Source organism: Phyllostomus hastatus, unplaced genomic scaffold (assembly GCF_019186645.2).
Source record: "Phyllostomus hastatus isolate PE091 unplaced genomic scaffold, TTU_PhHast_1.1 phas_scaffold_216, whole genome shotgun sequence".
NCBI classification, from domain to species: Eukaryota; Metazoa; Chordata; class Mammalia; order Chiroptera; family Phyllostomidae; genus Phyllostomus; species Phyllostomus hastatus.
In genome coordinates this window covers 13,844,693-13,868,220 of record NW_025334018.1, presented here as the reverse complement: position 1 = coordinate 13,868,220, position 23,528 = coordinate 13,844,693, and the positions used below count along the sequence as shown (strand labels likewise).

Sequence of the window (23,528 nt, the reverse complement as noted above, 5' to 3'; positions counted from 1 at the left end):
ATACCAGTCGACTGAAAGGGTGGAACCCTGTGTTTGCCCAGACCCCTCCCTCCTGGGAAGCTGACAAGACTGAATGGAAGCCTGCAAACCCGAGTGGCCTTGCCTGGAAGTCATTTTTCACTTACAGTGTTTTGCTGTTAGGGGTTCTGTGGCCAGACACTAAGAGGTGGGCTGTGGAATAATAGAAAAAAATACATGCTGATCTCTGCCCCTGGTTCTTGGCACAGAGCTCCTGAAACCCTTGTAATTTCCTAAGTGATAAAATCACTTCTAGGAGCTTCTTTTGTTCTAGTACTTAGTCTTTGAAATTTTTCTTTAATTGCTTCAAACCACAAAGTGGTGAACTGAAAATGAATCCTTTAAAAAAAGATACAGATTAGAATTTCTTTCCATTTAAGGACCCTCATGTTTTCCTTGGTTGTTACTATCTACCTTTATTTTCCATTTCTTCCATTTGTGTCCATATTTTCACCACAGTTCTTACAGAGAAGTGAGACTAGCTGTGGGGATGAGCATGCAATGCGCTGGAAGCCTGTTGTATTCTGATCGGGGCAGGTAGTACTCTTCTCCATTGGCCTCTAGGCCTCCATAGGCAGGAATCAAGAGGAAATTTCCCTTGCTTTGGAGTGTAGACTTGCTGTTCCAAGTCTGCATTCCAGAGTAAAAACTGTGCTTGTTCCTGGAAAGATTCTGTGCCCCTTCTTGCCCCTTAGCCCTCAGATCCTCAGCACCAAGCAGTGTCTGCCACGAGACCATCGGCCGTGGTCTTACTGCACCCGTGTTCTTCTGTCCCAGCCTCCACGAGAATCCCAGGGCTTGCAGGTTCTCTCTCCTCTCCCGGAGACACGCCGGCCCAATGCTCGGCTTTGTTTTTATCTTTAGCAGCCACCATCTTCTGATACGCTACATGTTTTACTTGTCTTCTTTTCAGTAGAATTATAAATATCTTCGAGGTATGGATTTTTGTCCATTTATTGCTGTAGATCAGCAATTTTTCAGCCAGTGTGCCACAAGGATTTTTAAAACATGCAATACCTGACTGTTTAGTCAGGGCACTGGCCTCTTCTCCCTTAGATCGTCAAATTAAAAAAAAAACACAAAACAGCCAATATAACGATTACTGTCCAGTGTGAATGGCAAAAAATATATTTTTGTGTGTGCTGCGGAATTTTATTAATGTATGTGTGCCACGAGATGAAAAAGGTTGGAGACCTCTGCTGTAGATGAACAGTGACCTGCAGTAGATACTCAGAAATACTTGTTGAGTGAAGGCAGTAAGTGAGTTACAGAACGTGTATGGCTGTGCCTTCTGTGGGAGATCAGGAGAAACTCTCAAAGAAACTAAACTCTCTCTCTCATTTGCTTCTCTAATATCTTATGAAATGATTTATTTTTAAGGTACTTCATTCTCCATAGTAAACATAGTGAATGAATTAGAGTTTTATCTTAGCTAATTAATTATTTGTATTTTAAGATCATCTTTTTAAAAAGGAAAAATTCGAAATATAAGTACATTATATTACTAATTCTGACTCCCATCTCATACTGCCTGGGACGTTTTGTCTAATTGCACCAGAATTCACACAAATTTTTATGTGCACAAATAATGTTTCATTTATTCTGATAATCTTTTTCTTTAATAGGGCTTTGCAACATCTATTAGATATTTACTAAGTATTATTGAATGATCAGTTGAATACAGAGTGTCGTCATGGCTTGCAGCTGTAATTTGAGGAGTTTTTAATAAATCGACAGCTTCATTGGGTCCCGTTAATTTACAGATACCAGCCACGCATTTCTGAAGTCGGGGTACTTCGGAGGCATCGTGGGTGGCTTTCACAGACCCTGTTGTTTTAGGTGCTGGCAGAAACACCAGTGTTGTTCTTTAAAATGTGCAGAACAACTGGTGAATCCCTAAGGCACATTTTGGGGGGAGGGGAGAGCACTGCTGTCCTGTTTTCAGAATCTGATGTCTGTTCTTGGCTTGCACACTGTTCTGATGAACTGTTCACTTCCAACAGTCATGTCAGAGCACAGACAACGTGCTTTTCTTTGATTGCATTACGGATTTTAACGTATTTCTTCTGTACCCTCCTGGTCCGTTTGGGGATGTGGTAAACAGAAGATGTGAGCCCATGAAATTGGAGTCCAGAGGCAATATTTAGTTTACTGCTTCACTCACTTCATTGTAGAGGGGCCGTGCCAGGCAAGTGAGGTTTTACCTTTGGAAGTGGATTATAGCTGCATGTAAATAGGTGAACACTCCGAAAAGGTGATGGTACTGGACCATCCTCCAATTCAGGGTCTAGTATTATATAATAAGCTACTGTTTACACACTGACCTGTGTGCTAAGCATTTTATTTGTAGCCTTTTAATTTTCTGAGCAATCTAGTGAGGTTGGTACTACTGTTCTCATTAACAGTAGAGGAGACTGAAGTTTGGAGCGGTGAAGTAACTGGCCCGAGGTCCCAGAACTGGGCGTGCAGAAACTGTTTTAAGTGTAACTGTAGAATTTGTATCCCTTTTGTGGTTGTTGTATTTCCCTTATGAAGCAATATTTTCTTTTATTTTCAAGAAAATAAAACATGCTTCTTATTCTTGAAGCATGTTTTGGATTCACAGAAGTGTTGTACGGTGCGTTACAAATAAGTAACACTGATGAGGGATAGAAAGTTGAATCTGGAGTAGCATTACGTTTCATGATATAAAAGTTTCCAGGAAGCACTGACTCCTGAAGGAGCCTCTCAGACTCGCAGAGCTCATTTGCGCCTGTTTCAGGCAGTTCCAACAGGCACTGGGGTTCCTGGCCTGTGGCAGGGAGGAGCAGGAATAAATCTAGAGACATTTCAAACAGCTCCCCTGCAGACAGGAAGGCTGACTTTTGGGATAAAGCTCTTAGTGGTAAAGAAAAGCAAACTTAAAAGCAGACAGTTTTAAGAGTTGTTTTGCAGTCCTTGTCTTTTAAAAGTAAATTAGGCTAGATATACTCCAACAATACGAATTTCCATTTACAAAAGGAAGGGAAAGTTATTCTGGATAAATATGTGAAACATTGTCATACTCAAACTATTGGGTATAAAATATGTTCTTTTAACTTTTGCAAAGGACTTTTTAAAAAGGTTTAGTTGTTGTCGAAGCTCCCCGTGTTGCCCGTCAGCGCTGCAGATGACTCAGAACCTGCCCGTGTGACTGGTAGGAGAAAACCCCGGCGTCTCTGTCGGTCGCCACGGGACTTCGCAGTTAGCTCGCAGAACTGACTCTCCTCCTCAGCCTGTGGAGATGCTCTGTGCGTCCTATAAATTATTTACACCCTGATGGTACTAAACGACTACGTTAATGGCACCTCTGGCTCCACATGATCCCAAGAATGTTAATAATTCATCATTTATTACAGATGCATCCCTGTAGGTTAGTATGAGTGGGAGCTGAGTTACAACACTGGGACGAGGCCTTCTTCGAGACCTTTGCTCTTGAAACATCGCATCCATAAATAGTCAGATGTGAGTGGTGTGAAAAATAAGGGAAAGATTATTGACTGTTACAAAGCGTTAGACTCTTTAGGTGATGCTGATCAAACATTAGTTTACTTAAGTTTTTAACTGTGTCTTAGGAATATGTCAAGGGGAGAATCTTTGAAAGACATGTCTCTGTTTTGGAACTCTGGCTTTAAAAAAACAAACTAGCATTACGTTATGCAAAGTAAATGGAGTTAATGATTGGCCACTGGAAAGAATAGTGAGAGACTTTAATTTTTAAAAATTACCCAAATTCTCAATCTAAGCGTTTTACACCTGATATTTGAAGTCTTCAAATCAGTCTCCTTCAGCCTTTTGGAAGTACATTTTATTTTGAGAGGGATGGGGAGGGAGGGAGAAAGAAAGGGACAGAAACATTGATGTGTGAGAGGAACATTGGTCAGTTGCCTCTTGCACGAACCCTGACCAGGGTTGCAACCCAGGCAGGTGCCCTGACCGTGAATCTAACTGGGACATTTTACTTTGCCCGATGACTCCCAGCCAATTGATCCACACCCATCAGGGCTTGAGAGTACTAAAAGTTAATTCATGCATTTCCAGTGAGGGGACATAGAGTGGAGTTGATGTTGAATTTGTGTTTACAGTTTTGGAATGATTCCACTTCCCCTAAATATATCTTTTGAAAAAGTCTTAAAGGGCCCTGGCTGGTGTTGCTCAGTGGGCTGAGCGCCCGCCTGAGAACCAAAAGGTTGTTAGTTTGATTCCCAGTTAAGGGTACATGCCTGGGTTGTAGGCCAGGTCCCCAGTTAGGGGGACACATGAGAGGCAACCAACCAGTGTTTCTCTCCACCTCTTTCTCCCTCCCTTCCCCTCTCTCTAAAACAAAATAAATAAAATCTAAAAAAATGTCATAAAGGTTACTAATGTTGACAGTGTTTGTAGTCCTAGCATTAGCACAGCACCTGGTCCATGGTTCAGTAAATGTTTGCATGAGTAGCTGAGGTTCAGATCAGTCCATATAATTGTAGTTAGATACTTCATGTTTTGATAAGTTAAACAACTATACCAATTTTTACTGGTTGCTTTCTATGAAAGTACTACTTTGGGAGTGTGTTCCAGTTCAGTTAGTGTTTCTTAACTCATTCAGTGTGGATTTGTTGCAGGAGAGTCCGGAGAGCCTCATTATATGGGATTCTGACCCATGAGGCCTGTATTCTTAAGACAACATTGCTCTGTAGAGAGGCCCCAAAGCATTTCAGGTATCTTTTGGGTGCCATTGAAACACCTTAGAGGTTCTTTAAAGATGCTGAGTAGGTTCCCCCTTCCCCCAATAGAGACACTGAACCAGTTTTTTATTGATACCAAATTCAGTGGTTTATACCATGTTGAGTTTACCAAGTTTATAGAGTTGAGTTTGATTTGATTGTTTTCTATTTCTGTAATAATGGTTTTCATTAAAACCGATTTATTTGGCCATCATTGACATTCATGAGAGAACTGTAAGGGATGAGTATGGTCAAGACTTCCCCAGCCAGAGAGGTTAGGGTAGGGTCTGGAAAGGTCTTAGAAGCACTGTTACTAAAATGAAAGCCCTCAATCTGTAAAAGTAAAAAAAAAAAAAAAACTTCAGCAAGCATGAGATGTGGAATTAAATCATTGTACGCTAGTCTGGCATAGAAATGATATTAGTTGTCTATTTGTCAGACAGGCCACCTTGGAGCAGAATATGGGGTATCTAACTCAGAACAGCTGTATTTCTCCTTCAGCTGAAACACCGCAGTAAATACCATATTTCCCTGTGTATAATGCGCACCCATGGTTTTGCACACATTTTACATGGGATTATGATGCCCATTATTATACCCATGGTATGCAATCATTATACCCACATATAATGTGCATCCTTGGTTTTCCCTAAAAAATTTGGACAAAAACTCATTATACACGGCAAAATACAGTAAACAGCTTATCATTTGTGTGGAATTCTGTGTTTGTTGTTTAGTGACAAGTGTGAATTGGTATAAAGTTTCTGAATATAAGGTTTTATGTGGAGCGAATTCATATATTTTGTATTTCCTATCACCTCTCCATTAATGAGTGTTCTTGAGCTGATACCTGGTGCCAAATATCTTGGAATAAAAGTTTTAGAACTTGTGAAAAATTAATGGTTTGATCCAGTCTTAGTATGTTATAGTGTAAATGAAGCTCTTGGATGGAAGTGGCTAGGTCTTACAGACAGGCTGAATCTAGCTGAGAACAAATGGTTCTGTGATAGAGACGTCGTTCAGACCTGCATGCATCTGTCAGCTGCCTGCGGTGGCACAGCGAGATAAAGTGATCTGTAATGTTTCTCTAGTGTGCCCCCGTTACTAGCCATATTGTAAAGTATAATACATCTCCTGGGCTGACAGCTTGTGTGGGCTCAGTTCCACCGCAGGCTTGTAAAGATGCCCGGAAGCATCAAGGTGAACTTTTCTTTAAGCCTATTTAAATATTTAGGCTAAAGGCTAATTTTAGAGAAATCTCTGCTATATTTAATAAACTTTTTGATGGAAGTGAGATGGAATTTCAAGTTTATGGCTTCCTCGCTTATTAGCTATGAGACCCTGGGGTGACAGATTATTACCCTCTGCCCATTATTGTGCCAGGAAAGTAGGATTGTAAGAGTATTTGTGTCAGAAGGTGGCTGTGTGGATTTGGGCAGTGCCTGTGTTTTAAGTGTATGGGAGAGTGTCTGGCATTGAAATGTCAGCTGCCACCACCACCATCATTGTTGTTTGGAGTAAGATGATTTCCCTTTCCCTGAAGCTAGATTGCTTTTATTTTTTATTTATATATTTTTAAGGTTTTATTTATTCATTTTTAGAGGGGAAGGGAGGGAGAGAGGGGAACATCAACGTGTGCTTGCCTCTCACACACCCCCTACTGGGGGACCTGGCCTGCAACCCAGGCACGTGCCCTCACTGGGAATTGAACTGGCCACCCTTTGGTTCCCCAGGCCAGCACTCAGTTCACTAGCCAAAGCTGCTTTTTTCTTTTTTGAAGGAAGACCATGTGTCTTATCAAGGATATAGTCAACCCCAATTCTAATATAGAAGCTCATTGTCTTGACTTGTGAGATCTTCCAAGTTTGTCTTCAGCTAGTGTAATTTACATCATTATATATCATACTATATATTCTGTAGAGTGTATGTTACTTTAAAAAGGACATATTTAGTGCTAACTGGTGTGGCTCAAGTTGGTTAGGGTGTCATTCCACAGAGCTAAAGGTCACTGGCTCGACTCCTGGGCAGGGCATGTGCCTGGGTTGCGGGTTTAGTCCCCAGTCAGGACCCATATGAGAGGCAACCAATCAGTGTTTCTCTCTCACATCAGTGTTTTTCACCTTCTCTTTTCCCTTTCTTCCCCTTTCTCCAAAAATAATAAAATATTTAAAAAAATACATATTTATATTATGTTACTTAAAGTATATATTTCGAAAGTATATAAAGTGTAATATAATAAAGCATAATATCACTAAAATGGATGAAGATGCTATGAAATGACCTGCAAGATCCATTGGTGAGCGGAAAAAGCAAGGGCAAAGTAAGGGGTGCCCGAGGTAGAAATTTGCTGGCAGCTGCACAAAAACCTGGCCGTGTTCGCAGGAGGTGGGGCGTTTTCATTTGCTGCTGTGGGGGAGGGGAGCTGGGTGGCTGGAGTCAAGGGTGGGAGACTTTTTACTGTGTGTCCTTTTATTAATTATTGAATCTTGTGAATGTATTTTTTAGTTATTAAAAAATCTATAAAAATGAAAAAGTAAAATAGCTATTTTGGAATCTAGGTCAATTTTTATTCATGCTTTATAAACATTGTTTTTGTCTGTTCTACTCCAATTCGTATTTGATAGGGCTTTTAGATTCCTGTTTTAGTTTACTTAAAAAAATTTATTTTAAGATTCCCATTTTAGTTTAGGTTTTTTTTTTTAAGTCTGCTTTCCAACACTAAACTAAAAATGCTAATTTGTCCTTCATTAGGGATTTGAGTCATAATTCGTTGTCTAACTGGAACATCAGCTTGGAATCTCAGACATTACAAGAAGTGTAAGTTATTTTACTTAAATGTACATTAAATTCAAGGTGATTTAATGACCTATGAATTCAAGGATGTTTAAGTTAAAAGACATCGTTTAAAAACTTAAACTATCATCTTTGGCTTTATTGTCACAAACTCAAGGCATTGTGGTTTGGGTTGGTGATTTTAAGTTGCAAACTGTAGAAATATCCTTTTTGGGGGCCAAAGGTAAGACTTTTTTCCTTTGAGAATAAATATGTTTTGTTTGGTTTTTGCCAAAGTTTAAGCCAATGAAACTCTCTGTTGTGTAAACTTTTTTTAATGTCTTAACTCATCTAAAATGGAAGCATCATGTCTATAGTAGATTTATATGAAATACAGTACTTACGGTATAATTTTGAATATGATGGTTAATATAATTCAGTTTTTCATTTTACTGAAGTTTTTCCTTTAATACTGAGATGTAGGTAGCATTATGTATTCTTTACATAATTTTGGAGGAGGAAATTTTCTCAAATACAGGGTGGGGCAAAAGTAGATTTACAGTTGTGAGCATGTGAAACATGGACTTTATTCTTACATTATTATGTATAGGCACTGTATTGTGTTCTATACAAACAACAGTAAATCTACTGTTGCCCCACCCTGTGTCCACACTGTCAGTCACTGCTTGTGACATTCCCAGAGGAACAGCTGCTGAGCCTGTCGTGCCTTTACCACAAACACCCTCAGCACCCTCCGAGTGATTTTTCTGCTTCGATTCTTGCCGACAAGGTCGCTCGTGCTCTCACTGTTCCTCCCTGCCCCAGACTGACTGCTTCTCGTCCGCTGGGGAGCGGGTGGGCAGCGGACAAGCTTGTTAGCTGAAAGAGCAGGCACTGCGGAAAGATGTGAAAACACCTCCATGGGGAGTGCATGAGCTTCTTTTTCACATGGACTTTGTAACTTTGTTTCGTTCCTTGGAGGCCTTTTACTTAGGTTTTTTTCCTGTATTTTAAATTGTTGAGGTTCACTGATTGAAAACCAGGTTAATGAAATGTGATTATGTTAGATTTCCTGCTAAAACGTTAGAGACAATGTGTTTTAAAGAGCTGCTGGGATCAGATGGTGACATGTCATGTCATCTGTAAAATGTAATTAGTCTCCATCTCTGGCTTGGTAAATTTCATCTGTGCTCTCAAGCAGTCCTCCCTCACTTTGAATACCTTTAAACATATATGTATTTTTTCATATTTGTGTGTATATTTTTAAAATTTATATAATTTATAATTCCATTATAAATATATAGAAGAGATATGGATGTATTAATTATTCTTTCTTTGTTTAAGAAGGATGCAAATTAGTTGTCTTAAAGTAACTATTCAGAGAACCTTAGTGGCATTAAAAGTATTAAATGTGCACAGTATTTCCTAACCTTTTAAATATTGAGATCCATCAAAGATCTGTACTATGAAAAAGCATTTCTTAGTAAAACTTCTAATTTCTCATTATGATACATTTAGTCTAACTCATTCTGAGTCATAGGCTTTTTTTTCAAATGTGGTACCTGTCTTAAAGAATATGTATTAGCTAGTAAACCAGAATTCAAGAAGTAACATTTCTCTCACTAAACTTTGAAATCTTATTTTCCTCCTGTGCCTAGGAAAATGAATTATAATGAGCTAACAGAAATCCCGTATTTTGGAGAACCAACCTCTAACATTACTGTACTGTCATTGTAAGTAAAATAAGATTTTGGATCTTTCACTTAAATTACAAAGAGTACACAATTATTTTTTTGTTTGTCTTAGGTATCCTTATTGTTGATCCCAATTTAACATTAAAAAATAATTTTTAAAGGATTTTACTTATTTATTTTTAGAGGGGAAGGGAGGGAGAACCATCCATGTGTGATTACTTCTTTTTTTTTTTTAAAGATTTTATTTATTTATTTTTAGAGAGGGAAGGGAGGGAGATAGAGAGAGAGAGAGAGAGAGAGAGAGAGAAACATCAATGTGCGGTTGCTGGGAGTTATGGCCTGCAACCCGGGAATGTACCCTGGCTGGGAATCGAACCTGGGACACTTAGGTTCCCAGCCCGCGCTCAATCCACTGAGCTACGCCAGCCAGGGCTTGTGATTACTTCTTGAGTGTCCCCTGCTGGGGACCTGGCCCGCAACCCATGCATGTGCCCTCACTGGGGATCAAACTGGCGATCCTTTTGGTTTGCAGGCCAGTGCTCAGCCTGCTGAGCCACAGCAGCCAGGGCTAATTATTTAACATTCTTGTGGCCTGGGGTAGATCACTGGCAGTAGCTTCAATATAGTCTTTTGTTTCGTAGAGTCCATAACACAATCGCAGAAATAAATGCAGAGGTGTTCCAATTCTACCCTGCTCTGGAGAGTTTAGATCTCAGCTCAAATATAATATCAGAAATCAAGACATCTTCATTTCCTCGAATGCAGCTTAAATACCTGTAAGTTATATAGTTTAAAATAGATATACTTTAAAGTGCATGTTTATTGTTTACTGACACTTATCTTTCCAGAAATACCTGTTGTTGTGATTTTGACAGGCTTATGTGAAACAGACCTATGGCCAGTTTTTTGGGGTTTTGTGGGGTTGTTGGTTTCTTTCTTCCCTTTAAAGAAAGATTGCATTATTATCAGAAAATATTGTTATATATCAATATTATATATATCAGGGTAATTTTTGAGATTTAATTCTGGGTTGTGTTTTACTAACAGTTTTGTAAAAAGTAGATGGAGTGGTCTGTTAAACAGTGGCTTAACCTGTGATGATGATTAGCATGTGCCAGTGTTTTACAGCTTACAAATATATTCACATGTACTGTTCAACCCAGCTGATGTAGGTTTCATCCATATTGTGCAGTTGAGGAAACAAAGCAGTTAGATGATTGGTGAAGTTGTGCGCAGTTGCTAGTGGCAAAGCTGGGGCTCAGTCATGGCCTTTGGGCAGCTTTCCTGTGGTAGAGTTTTTGTTCCACTAATTTTTTGTTATCTTGTTCATTGCAGGAATTTGAGTAATAATAGGATAACCATCTTGGAGGCTGGTTGCTTTGATAATTTATCGAGTTCCTTATTAGTGGTCAAGTTAAACCGAAATAGAATTAGCATGATTCCACCCAAGATCTTTAAGCTTCCTCACCTCCAATTCTTGTGAGTAACTCAATAGATGGATTTTTTTACAGTGTCTTTTCCTTTTTAATTATTATTAGAGCAAATTAGAAAACCGATTTTTCTGACTGTAAAACTACTTGTGTTAAAGGGAACTTAAAAGAAACAGGATTAAAGTTGTGGAAGGCCTAACATTTCAAGGGCTGGACTCCTTAAAATCTTTGAAAATGCAGCGGAATGGAATTAGCAAACTTAAAGATGGAGCTTTCTTTGGCTTGGATAACATGGAAGAATTGTAAGTACTACTAACTAGAATAGGAGCTTCTTAGGAAAGGGGGGTGACTGGGGCTTTTTAGTGCCAAACAGCTAAAATAGTTGTTAATTATAACTATACCAAGGTACATTAGTTCTTTTCCCCTTCTCCGATGTGGCGTAAGTGTGCACAAAGCTCTTTAAGTGTTGTTAACTAACTGGCATTTTTGTCATCATTCTTCCAAACATTTCATCTAAATACTTTGTTCTCTTAATGTTTTGGCTGATGAAAATGATCAGAATTCATCCAGAACAAGGATACCTCTTGCTGTCTTGACTTTATATCTAATTATTTTATTTTATTTTTTGCCTTTTTTTATTATTGTTCAATTACAGTTGTCTCCGTTCCCCACCCTTACTCTCCCCTGCCCTACCCAACCGCCACCTCCCACACTCAATCCTCTCCACTGTTGTCCTGGGCCATGGGTCCTTTATAGATGTTCCTTGACTTGACCCTTCCCCTTCTTTCTCCCGTTATCCCCCTCCCCCATTCCCTTAGATCTGTTTTAGACAGTCTTACTACCTTCTGACGCTAAACCGTAGGTAAGATACGAATATTTATTGAATAGAACTCATTGGCTCACTTGGATTAAACAAAGCTGTATGTTTCTCTGAGTCAGACTTAATGGGGATTTTTGGAAGCTTCTCATTGCACTGCTGCTTCTTTTTTAAAAGATTTTATGTATGTATATATTTAATTTTCAAGAAAGGGGAAGGGAGGGAAAAAGAGAGGGAGAGAAACATCAATGTGTGAGAGAAACATTGATTGGCTGCCTCTTGCATGCCCCCAACTGGGGACCCACAACCTGGGCATGTGCCCTGACCAGGAGTTGAACCTACAACCTCTCGGTTATGGGACAGGCGACCCTCCAACCAGCTGAGCTACACTGGCCAGGGCTAATTACACTGCAACTTGTGAAACATATTTTCTTCTTTTTTTCTCTCATTCCGCAGAGAACTGGAGCATAACAACCTTACAGAGGTGAACAAGGGGTGGTTGTACGGCTTGCGAATGTTGCAGCAGCTCTACGTGAGCCAGAACGCTGTGGAAAGGATCAGCCCCGACGCCTGGGAGTTCTGCCAAAGGCTGTCTGAGCTGTGAGTGTGTGGGGTGGCAGTTCGGTGGGGGTTCTGAGGCTGGAGCAGGTTGGAGTAAATCATCCCATGGCCAGTCATAGCATCTGACCTCCCTCTTTATTAGAAACTTGTTGAAAGCTCTAGATTTATCATGTAAATAGAAGAAAGATATGAAAGTTGAATTCCTTACCTTTCGTGTTTCCTGTCTTCAGTGATTTGTCCTATAACCAGCTGACTCGCCTGGATGAGTCTGCCTTTGTGGGTCTGAGCTTACTGGAGAGATTGGATTTGGGGGACAACAGAGTCACCCACATTGCCGATGGTGTGTTTCGGTTTCTTTCCAATCTTCAGATACTGTAAGTACACCTGTTTTTTGGGGAGGGTTGCTGTTTTTTTTAAAAAGCAGTAAAGCAAATGAAACACTACATAATCTGCATATTTTCACGTTAATATTTTGTGGTTCTTTTAGTCCTGTGCCTTGTGCAAGATGATCGTACTTGTCTCTGTCCCCCTATCTAAATCTTATTTATCTCTAGCCAGTTCTGTTTGTACTTTAATTCTGAATTAATCACCTAAGCAGCAGAGCATCTTGTGTGCCAGTTACTGTGGAATAAAATGCAGTTGCTAGTGTCAAGAATGCACATTTTCTCATTCCTCTAACCTTGAGCCACCGGTAGTACGCCTGAACTACCATTTCTTATTTGAAAAGACATAGGATGCGTAGCTGTATCAGGAGAGCTCCTCGCTGTTACCGATTTGCTGCATGACTTTGGACAGAAAACATTAACATTTAATAATGATCTGGTGCGTGGCAGGTGCTTTTAGAATACTAGGATATTACTGCTCTTTTCCATATCAAGAGGCTGAGGTTCAGAGAGATTAAAATGATTTATTTAGAATCACATAGCTTATAAAGGTTTGGACCAGGATTATAACCCAGGTCTCTGATATTAAAGCTCATCTGCTTTTACCATGCTGCCAGATGAATAAAATCACTTAACCTTTCCTGGGTATCATTTTATTTGTCTCTTCACCTAGAGAAGATAGACATAGGGTTACATGGTTGCTGAAGGCAATTCCTGCTCTAAAGTTTAGTGGTTCTGTAAGTTGAATATCACCACGATCATGGTATATAATTGAATGAAGAGGTAGTTTAATGAAATACAGTAATCTCAAACATAGAGCAGAACAAGAGAAAATGGTAATTAGTAGAATTTGTAGAGTCTCAAGATTCCTGAGTTAGGGGGCTTGCTGCTCATCACGTTCAGAGTTGAAAGATAAATGGTCTCAGAGAAGGGGCAGGCTCCCAGACCTCGGGGCCTGACCGACAACGAGAGAGAAAGCACAGTCATGTTCTAAAGGTGGTGTGTGTGCGTGCATGAGTGTGCATTTGATTTCTTTTTAACTTAGCCAGGCAGTCTTCCTTCAGATTTGACCTTGAGAAATTAAAAGTGATCACGCTCCACCCTCCCCCTTTTCTGCATTATCAGAGGTGGAACTGGATTCGTTATCAGATTTGGGTTGCCTTTTGGCTGTCGAGAGATGGCAGACAGGTTCTTTCAGTATACCACTGATTATTATTTGCAGTGTTCAAGTTCAGTGAGGTAACTGCAGAAGTAAAGGATTGTCCAGTGCCGCAGAGATAGGTCATGACGGCAGCATTAAGATCAGATCTGAGCAATGCTGGCTTGCCGGAGTACATACACTTCTTCCCATCTCGGTGGGGGAAGTTTGTCTGGGCTGTGCTGTGCTGTGCTGTGCAGGGAGGGGAGCGTCCTGAAGAGCTGAGCCATGTTACCCCGTAAAAAGTACAGCGAGCCTTGGTAGCTTTCACCGCAAGCAAGAAGCAGTGAGTGGGAAGAGTGATCTCCTGCCTCCTTAGTGTTACTCAAACAAGTGTGCCTATGGGTCTGTCTTACAAAGCAAAAAAGCTTTGTGCTTTATTATAAGACGACTTAAGGAAGCAAAAGTGATAATCTTTAACTGGTATTTCTTCCATCAGGACATGGTGTGGTGCAATTGCATTCCCTCTGAGAACTGAGCAGTGGATTTTAAAAGATCCATACTTTTCCTTTCAAAGAAAGCAGCGGTCCCTCCAGCACCAGGGGCATGTCACTCTCGTTTCCCAGGGGCCATGTTCAGTTGCTGTGGAGCTGCGGGACTGTGCCGACCTTGCTTCTTGTCAGCCCTTTTAGGTTAAGGGCCCAGGGGAAGGCGTGGCTCGCCCAGAAGTCCCATTAGTCTGAGTCAGATTTGTAAGCTGTATCTCCTGCACCTTGAAGTCTTCCTGCTTTCTGCAGGATCCTGACTATTAAGTGTTAATATGCGAACACGTTTAGGGGCTATTAGCTAGGGTGATTGCTACTCTTAGGAGATTGCTTAATTTATTTATCAAGGCCAGCTTAATTTTCAGCTTATGAGAATCAGTTTTTACACGTTTATTGCAGGTACTCTTTTTAACAAAACGGTTGTCTCTATCATAACTTAGCTCATAAAACAAGGATCACCATTAGCATGGCCATGCCAGAATGGTGCTTGATGGCATAATGGTCACGTTGACTAACATAACCTTTCTTTCCCTGACGTTTTTGTAGAAACTTAAGAAACAATGAAATTTCGTGGGCCATAGAAGATGCTAGTGAAGCCTTTGCTGGACTCACAAGTCTCACTAAATTGTATGTATTTAAAGTATTTTCAAGGACCAGTTGTAAGTGTGATTGGATTATGTCTATTTGTTGTGGCCGCAAAGTCTAAGCCTTTTGATTCATTCACTAAAAGAAGCTCTGTTGATTAAGTTTTTTGTTTTTGTGCTTTTTTTTTTTAATTTTGTTTTTTTTGTGGTGGGACACTTTCTATTGAAAGAGCATTCCCATGGGCACTTAAAAGGAAGTTGTTTATGGAACTTGAATTTCTATTTAAGTAAAAAAAAATGCACCAAGAAACCAGAGTTGAACCAGTGATCCTGTGAGATGTGGGTAATCTGTCTTACATGAGAGGGCTCTCTCAAGTAAGATTTTGGATCTTCTTCCATGAGGATTTCTTTAAGCCCTCACACTCGTCTGAATTTCTTTGCTAATGATTTTTTGCTAAAAAGGGAGAAACTGGGAATATAATCGAATTTCTTCCATGAAAACTGCCAGTGTGTTGGCAGTCAGGTGTGTTGGCACTCATGGGTACTTCATTGAGCTCTAACATCTTAATACAAGCCTTCATTCTACACTTTGCATTGGTTAATCATAAATGTTGGCAATGCACAATGAGCTTATTTTCACCTTCATAGGTAAATGTTCGACTTAATGAATTTAACTTTTAATGGAGAGCTTTATTGGTCTGTTTGTATTCCAGAATCTTACAAGGAAATCAGATTAAATCGATCACAAAGAAAGCATTCATGGGTCTTGAATCCCTTGAGCATCTGTAAGTATTTTACATGTATTTTCTCAGTATATACATAGTCTTTCCTGTTAGCATAAATGTTCATGACCATTTAAAGTGTTTATAGAACTTAATTGTAGAAATGGTGACTGGTAATGTTTGGTTTCTCTTCATTTCAGAGATTTGAACAACAATGCTATAATGTCTATCCAGGAAAATGCTTTTTCTCAGACTCGCCTGAAGGAACTGTACGTAACAAGTGCTTTTTGTCACCGGCTGGGTCGCTATCCGTCCTTGTGCTCAGTGTGTGGTGAATGTGACCTGGATGTTTTTAAAAGCACACAATTCAGGCAGGAAAGAAAGTGTTAATATGAACTTATTTTAGTGGCTGGATATAATTTAACAAGTAACCCAGCACTGAAAAGCACGGTGCGGCCCCACAGCCTCCTGTTTGCCTGTGATTACAGTTGGCACTGCTCCCTGTGCTGTGTGTGTACCCTACTGTCGTCCCCGCCCCCCTTCCTTTCTGGACTGCTGGAAGCAGTGTTTCCAGTCCGTGCCTCCCGGGGCGTGTTACAGTTAGGGATTGTGTGATTCTTTCGGGGACGATTTAGCACTTTTGCTACCATGCTCAGAAAGGCTGTCTCTGATCTGTTCCAGCCAGCCAGGGGCAGTAACAGTTCATCTTGCCTTACCTGAAAGCTACTAAAGGAAGGTCTGTGAACCAGAACTGGTTCGTGGTGAGATAGGGATGGAAATTCGGAGTGAGTGTGTGAAACTTCTAGAAGAGCTTGACATTACTGCGACACTTCGGTTGAGTTTTAGAGAAGTACTGAGCTACCGCAGGTGGGAAACTTTAGGAGTTGGTTCTTTACCAGATGGTTTGAGATGCCCTGGACGTGTGCGAGTTCAGATGCCTGGGTTTGAATTCTTGCTCCATTCTCCACAGCTATGTTCCATTGGGCAGATTGATTAGCCCAAGACTGCTTACCTAGGGATAATGTTACTAGCACCTTGCTTGGGGCTTGTGAGGACAAAATGAGATGAATTTGTTTATTCAAGAAAGGTATTGTCATCTTCTATGTAAGGTATTGTTCATAGCAGTGAACAAGACAGAATCTGTGTCTCACAGCATATTACAATAAATTCTAGTAAGGAAGGCAGGTAATGTAGACACATAACATCTCACCAGGTAATAAATGTCTTGATGAAAAACAAAGCTGCGTCAAAGGTGTGGGGAGTGACAGGGATTGCACTTTTAGATGAAGTAGTGAGGAAGGGCTTTCTGAAGATACAGCATTTGAACCAGGACCTCAGTGAAGGAGATGGCAAACCACTGAATACTGGCTGCAGGGCATTTCAGGCACAGGAAAGCGCAAGTGCAAAGGCCCTAAGAGAGGGGCTTGCTTCTTGTGCTTGAACTGCTGTGGCTGGAAGGCCAGAGCAGGGGAGAGCAGTGGGAGCCGTGAGGTCAGGGAGTTAGGCAAGAACCAGGTCATGGAGGGTCTTAGGGGTCATAAGGAGTTAGCTCCCCACCCTGTGCATTAGGAAACTTAGGAGAGTTTTGAGATGTTCAGCACAGAGCCTGGCACACAGCAAAAGCTGAATAAATAATATTAGTAACAAAAGTAAAATGTATGATAAATATCATGTTATTATTTCCACAGACTTTTTAAGTGGCTTTTTTTTTGTTGAGATATTTAGAATTTTCTGCTAGGCTTAGGTTAACTCATAAGGGCCCAGATTACTGCATGTCAGTATAACCTTTTTGTTTTGCCTGTAATTTGCCTGTAAACTTTCAAAATGTAATTTAGATAGTAGATGAAAGCACATATTATAGTTTCATCTTTCAGAGAGTCATTTAGTAATTTGGGAGTTGGGTTGAGCAAACTGCTAATGCAGGAACTCTAATGCAGCTTTTTTTACTGAGAAGTTTGGTTGCTTTTAGTTACTTTATTTTTTAAAATATATTCTATTTATTTATAGAGAGAAGGGAAGGGAAGGAGAAAGAGAGGGAGAGAAACGTCAATGTGTGGTTCCCTGTTGAGTGCCCCCTACTGGGGACCTGGCCTGTCCCGCAGCCCAGGCATGTGCCCTGGTTGAGAACTGAACCAGCGGCCCTTGGGTTTGCAGACCCGCATTCAGCCCACTGAGCCACACCAGCAAGGGCTACTTTTAGTTACTTTAAATCTTAAGTCATATTTGTAATACTTTTTACATCAACACTTATTAAAATCTCAATACTTTTTGGTATTGTTCACAATGCTTTGTGTAAATATTAGGGGAGGTGGGAGAGTTGCATATAAAGTAAAAGATAGCCCTGGCTGGCGTAGCTCAGTGGATTGAGCGCAGGCTGTGAACCAGGCATCATAGGTTCGATTCCCAGTCAGGGCACATGCCTAGGTTGCAGGTCATGACCCCCAGCAACTGCACATTGATGATGTCTGTCTGTCTTTCTCTCTCCCCCCCTTCTCTCTCTAAAAATAAATAAAAAAATCTTAAAAAAGTAAAAGATTATCCAGAAAACTAAGCTTTAAAAAAAAATAAAAATAAAGTAAAAGATATTTTGTATTACAATTACATAATCATGGTAGAAAAATTAGCAAGTGTAGTTAAACCAAGAGGGAGAGAAAGATCCCAAATCCCTCCTGCTCAAAGACAACGAGTGTTGGTGTTTTGGCATCTGTCCTCCTGCTGGGGAGACTGCAGGGTGCTCCGTTGAGCACTTGTGGGCAGGGCTGCAGAGCGTGCCGAGGGCCGAGAGGTGCAGGGAGACAGAAGTGGAGGGTGAACCTCAGCGGTGTCTGTGGCCAGGCACTGTGCTAAGTGCTTCACTTTGACTTTTTTTGAGGCAGGCATTTTCAATCCCATTTTCCAGAAATAGCAGCATATTTTGGAGATATCATACAAGAGAAAAAAAACAACTCAAGCTCTTAGTTTCTAAAGCACCTGCCCGGCCTGGCCCTCCCTGCCCAGCTCTGCGACTTCATTCCTGTCACCGTCCCCTCAGGTTCCTCCTGTCTGTGATACCCTTAGCCGCAGGTCTGCCCGGGGTTTGCTGTCCGGTCTTTGTCCCAGTGCGTCTTCAAAGAATCTTTCCCTGACCGTCTGACCTAAACCGATCGCTGCTCGCTCAGTGCCAGTGCCCAGCTGTGTGTACATGGGGGCTTTGGTAGCACTGCCTTTCCGGCATACTTGCATGTTTTTGTTCATTGCTTGGTTCTACATACAGAAGCTCCGTGAAGGCTGTATTCCCACAGTCCGCAACACTTTCTGGCACACAGAAGGTGCAAATATTTCGCTATGAATGAAGGAATGAATATAACATGAGAATTCTTAAATGCGTAAGGTAATTTTTGGCCTGCTTAATGCAAGTTACCCTTGATGAAACATGGCTTTTGATACACCCTTAAAGACTGTTCAAAGTCAGTGTTTGGAACCAGATGTTAGGTACTTTATGCCAAACTTGAAAGCTAGACGAGGGGCCATTGAAAGGAAACACTGGTTTTTTAAATGTGCAGGGTGGGGCAAAAGTAGGTTTACAGTTGTAATACAAATAAAAAATACACAATTAAGAAGTAGCAGTACATAAATAAACTGTTTTACATACTCACAATTGTAAACCTTTTACCCCACCCTGTGTTTTATAGGCCTATTACAGACCACAAATAATTTTTCAGTGTTTGTTCAAGTCGTAGTACACATTGCCATAGGCTGAAGTGTTTTCCATCTTGATGAAGCAATTTGAGAAATTATGCTAATATATATCTATATATAGATACATACATACATACATACATATGTATACACACACACACACACACACACATACATATATATATATATACCTTTTTCCTGAACTTTTCTGGGAAAACTTTTAAACCTTAACAATTTAAAGGAAGGTATAAGGAACATCCATATACCCTTTATTTAGATTCACCAAGTGTTGATAAAATACTATCCAGTATGCAGTTCGTAACCCATTTCCCCAGTGTCAAAACATGTTCTTTGTAGCTTTCTTTTTCCAGTCAAGGATTACGCATTTCATTTAGTTGTGACCGTTCTTTAGTCTCCTTTACTCTGAAATGGTTCCCTTGCCTTGTCCTGCTGCCTCTCTTCCCCGTTAGTGTCTTTCATGACACTGACAATGTTTGAGGAGTTCAAGCTCACAGGCTGAATTTGTTTTCTCATGTTAGATTCAGGTTTAACATTATTTTGGCAAGAAAAATGCATAGATGTGTAGTGACCTTTTAATGCTTGAAGGAACTTGGAATATAACATACAAGGCACTTCTTTTCCTTTTTATCTGCAGGATTCTGAACACAAATAGTTTGCTCTGTGACTGCCATCTGAAGTGGCTGCTGCAGTGGCTGGTGGATAATAACTTCCAGCATTCTGTGAACGCGAGCTGTGCGCACCCGGAGTGGCTGGCAGGGCAGAGCCTCCTGAATGTGGATCTGAAAGATTTTGTCTGTGGTTTGTATTAATCTTTTTAAATTTTATATGTGACACACTTCTGTCTTAACAGCAGAATTTTTTAAAAGCGGGGTAATAGGATTAGAACATGTCTTGAAATTTTAGTAAAGGTTTTTCTTTTTTTCCCAGTAACTGCTGATGCTTAAGAAGTGCATTCTAAGCATAAGTGAAAGTAAGGGGTCGTGGGAAAAGTGCTAACCCTGGAAGTCTGGAAACCTGAGTTCCAGGCAGGCTCTGCTGCTGACTTACGGGGCTGTGAGCACGCCACACGACCCTGCTGGGCCTGGGTTTCTCGTCTTCGAATGCGGGCGTTGGAGTCGAGCTCTGTTGTCTCTTCCAGTCTTTACATGCCTTCTGTAAACAGAACGCACAGTTTTACATGATTTGTTTTAGAATTGAACCTGTAAAAGCAAAACCAAACAACCGACTTTGCCCTGTCCCATTGTTTTCCCTAGATGATTTTCTCAAACCGCAGATACGAGCACACCCTGAAAACACAGTCGCGCTCCGCGGCGTGAACGTGACCCTGACGTGCACTGCAGTGAGCAGCAGCGATTCCCCCATGTCCGCCGTGTGGCGCAAAGACAGTGAAATCCTGTGCGACCCCGATGTGGAGAATTTTGTTCGCTACCAGCAGCAAGCTGGAGAAGCCCTGGAGTATTCCAGTGTCTTACATCTTTTCAGTGTGAACTTCACCGACGAGGGAAAATACCAGTGCATTGTCACTAATCATTTCGGTTCTAATTATTCTCAGAAAGCCAAACTGACTGTGAATGGTAAGGAGTCGTGCTCCCTCATCGGTGTTTGTAGCTAGAAAGCTTTTTCACATTCAACTTTGAACCACTCGTTTTCAAGAAAATTAGGCTAAACCTGACATCTGAGGGGGGCATCTTACTGTTTTTGTCTTTGGGGTTGTGATCATGTGTAAGTGTGGACTATATTGTCAGGTTGTCCACTTACTGTCCCTTGCCGGTCCCCCTGTAAGGGACAAGGCCTTTCAGTAGTAACTGGGGGTGTCTGGGACAGGTCTAGGTCCATGGTCATCATCGTTGTCTGAATGTAGTCACTCCGAACCATTTTTTAAGTTAATGCTCTTCACTGTGGCTACAAGAAAAGTCTCCAACCTATTAGACTGACTAACTACAACATTTTGGCTTTGTGCACCCAAAAGATGTACTTGTGTTTTGCTTCTGTGTTGATTTATGAAATTTTTGAAGGCGCACTTTTTTGTGCCATACAGTTGCCTCGGCAGCTTTGTATAGATGTTAGTTTGAGAAGCACCGCTCAGTGTTTCAAGTAAGGGAGTCCCAGGAAGTATCAGGTTCCAAAGTACAGAGTTCAGGGAGGTCTATGGCCACCCTGTCCCAGGGGGACATCGGGAAGGTGTGTCATGCATCCCAGAAGAGCTCGTCATCGCTGTGCCCCACATCCTCTGAAAGGGAGGGGGCCCCTGAAGTTGTGTTTCATGGTCAGTGCAGAAGTGCAGCGTTGCCACAGTTGCTGTTTGGCCTCTGTGTTTTGTGTGTGTTTTTCCCCCACCCACTTTTTCTCCACGATCTTTTGTGAACAGAGATGCCATCCTTTCTGAAAACTCCAATGGATCTAACTATTCGCACGGGCGCCATGGCCAGATTAGAATGTGCTGCAGAGGGGCACCCTGCACCTCAGATTTCCTGGCAGAAAGATGGGGGTACTGACTTTCCTGCGGCCCGGGAAAGGCGAATGCATGTCATGCCGGAGGACGATGTCTTCTTCATTGCCAATGTGAAAATAGAAGACATGGGAATCTATAGCTGCATGGCACAAAATATAGCCGGGGGCCTCTCAGCAAATGCCTCACTCACGGTGTTAGGTACGTGCACTGCTCCACGGCCCTGCTGTTGCAGGAGCCTGTTTACTGAGGGGCCTGCTCTTTGCCCGAGTGACGAGGAAAGGCTAAGTCTGAGGCTTCATTTGTGATCCTTACATCTTCATCACCTTGTTTTGCCAGTTTACGCAGGGTTACATCAACCTAGGATGTTTGTGGATCCAATAGCTGGGATCTGGCGAATGCCGAGGATGGATTTAGAGATCTTGATCCCAGGAGTGGAAAATTCAGGTCCCTTTATCCTGTTATGTCTCCCTCCTTAAGGCAGTGAGCTTCAGGCGTTTTATACCGCTGGTCACACAGAGCTTGAAACAATTGAACTGTTTTCTCCCAATCCATTAAAAAATTTTCTTACACAGACAAAATGACCTGTCTTCTAGTTAGATTTCCTATTTTCCTTCCAGTACACTCCTCTTAATTTTATGCTCTGGTAAAATCTTTTCCTTAAAAATTTCTCCTGACAAGACAGTTTTTTTCTTAGGAGAATGTTCTTCTTCATGGGACTTAAATCTGCTTTTAGTTCGCTGTTTCCCTACATATTAAGGTTTTAAACATTTGTTGGTTTGTGTTATTTACTTGTATAATCAAAAAACAAGTATATCATATTGTATTTAAAAACTTAACACACAGAATTAGAATAAAGGAGGGAAAGTCACTGAGACACTTGTTCAAGATTTTGTCATATTCTGGATTTTTTTACACATTTTATGTAGTTTTGTTTACCTGTTTTTTCCCCTTGGTGTTAGCGCAGGGTTACCCTGTTGTCTGTCTTCATAAAATGTCACGTGGTCGTGTGCTGTGATTTACGTCATCAGTTTCCTGCTAGCTTTTTCCTTTATTTTTTAAAGTTATAATTAATTGTATAATAAACATCTCTGTGTAGGGATTTTTGAGTTTCCTAGCTTAGGGTAGCTTGCCCCAGGTGGAATTACTGAGATAAAATTTAGGGTTTTTTGAGGCTTTTGCTTTCTTGAAATAGTAACTTCTAATCTTCCCACGAGTATATGAAAGTACCTATTTCATTTTCACCTCATTAGTCTAACTCAGTAGGACTTAAGAAATCCAGCTGCTGAATGTGATTTTTTTATGCATCTCTCTGCTAGAGACGCCCTCATTCATTAGACCCCTGGAGGACAAGACCGTGGCCCGGGGCGAGACTGCGGTGCTGCAGTGCATAGCCGGAGGGAGCCCCGCCCCTCGCCTCAACTGGACCAAGGACGACGGGCCGCTGCTGGTGACGGAGCGGCACTTCTTTGCTGCCGCCAACCAGCTCCTCATCATCGTAGATGCTGGGCTGGAAGATGCTGGGAAATACACCTGCATTATGTCCAACACTCTTGGGACAGAACGTGGGCACATTTACCTAAATGTCCTGTCATCCCCTAACTGTGACTCTTCCCAGAGTGGCATTGGGCATGAAGATGATGGCTGGACCACCGTTGGCATTGTCGTCATTGTGGTGGTCTGCTGCGTTGTGGGCACCTCTTTGATCTGGGTCATTGTGATTTACCACATGAGGAGGAAGAATGAAGACTACAGTATCACAAACACGGGTGAGCGGGCCCCGCTGACACCTGCGGCTTGTACTTGAGCCAGAAACGTAGTATAGGATTTACTGTAAAATATAAAAGCTAAGGAGCTTTGATAACTGTGTGTGGTAGAAGGAAGAGTTTTCTGTTGAAATGTCCTATTTCCTTGATGTAATAGAACCTCTGATGAATAATTTTAAGAATTTGTGGACAGTCCCTCAAAACTTTGCTCTTCTTAACACCTACG

The 23,528-nt window shown here is 41.2% G+C and overlaps 1 protein-coding gene across 5 annotated transcripts in view; it reads left to right on the top strand.

The window, feature by feature from the left end:
* LRIG2 (leucine rich repeats and immunoglobulin like domains 2) overlaps positions 1-23,528 on the top strand; it is a 50,512-nt gene that overhangs the window by 17,721 nt on the left and 9,263 nt on the right. For all 5 annotated transcript variants that reach the window (XM_045816441.1, XM_045816442.1, XM_045816444.1 and 2 more), the window contains 14 exons: positions 7,494-7,559; positions 9,173-9,247; positions 9,850-9,984; positions 10,544-10,687; positions 10,797-10,940; positions 11,912-12,055; positions 12,247-12,390; positions 14,629-14,709; positions 15,380-15,451; positions 15,589-15,657; positions 19,722-19,885; positions 20,341-20,661; positions 21,456-21,737; positions 22,856-23,305. In XM_045816441.1, coding sequence (XP_045672397.1) covers positions 7,494-7,559; positions 9,173-9,247; positions 9,850-9,984; positions 10,544-10,687; positions 10,797-10,940; positions 11,912-12,055; positions 12,247-12,390; positions 14,629-14,709; positions 15,380-15,451; positions 15,589-15,657; positions 19,722-19,885; positions 20,341-20,661; positions 21,456-21,737; positions 22,856-23,305 — 2,291 coding nt within the window. The remainder of the gene's footprint in view (positions 1-7,493; positions 7,560-9,172; positions 9,248-9,849; positions 9,985-10,543; positions 10,688-10,796; positions 10,941-11,911; positions 12,056-12,246; positions 12,391-14,628; positions 14,710-15,379; positions 15,452-15,588; positions 15,658-19,721; positions 19,886-20,340; positions 20,662-21,455; positions 21,738-22,855; positions 23,306-23,528) is intronic.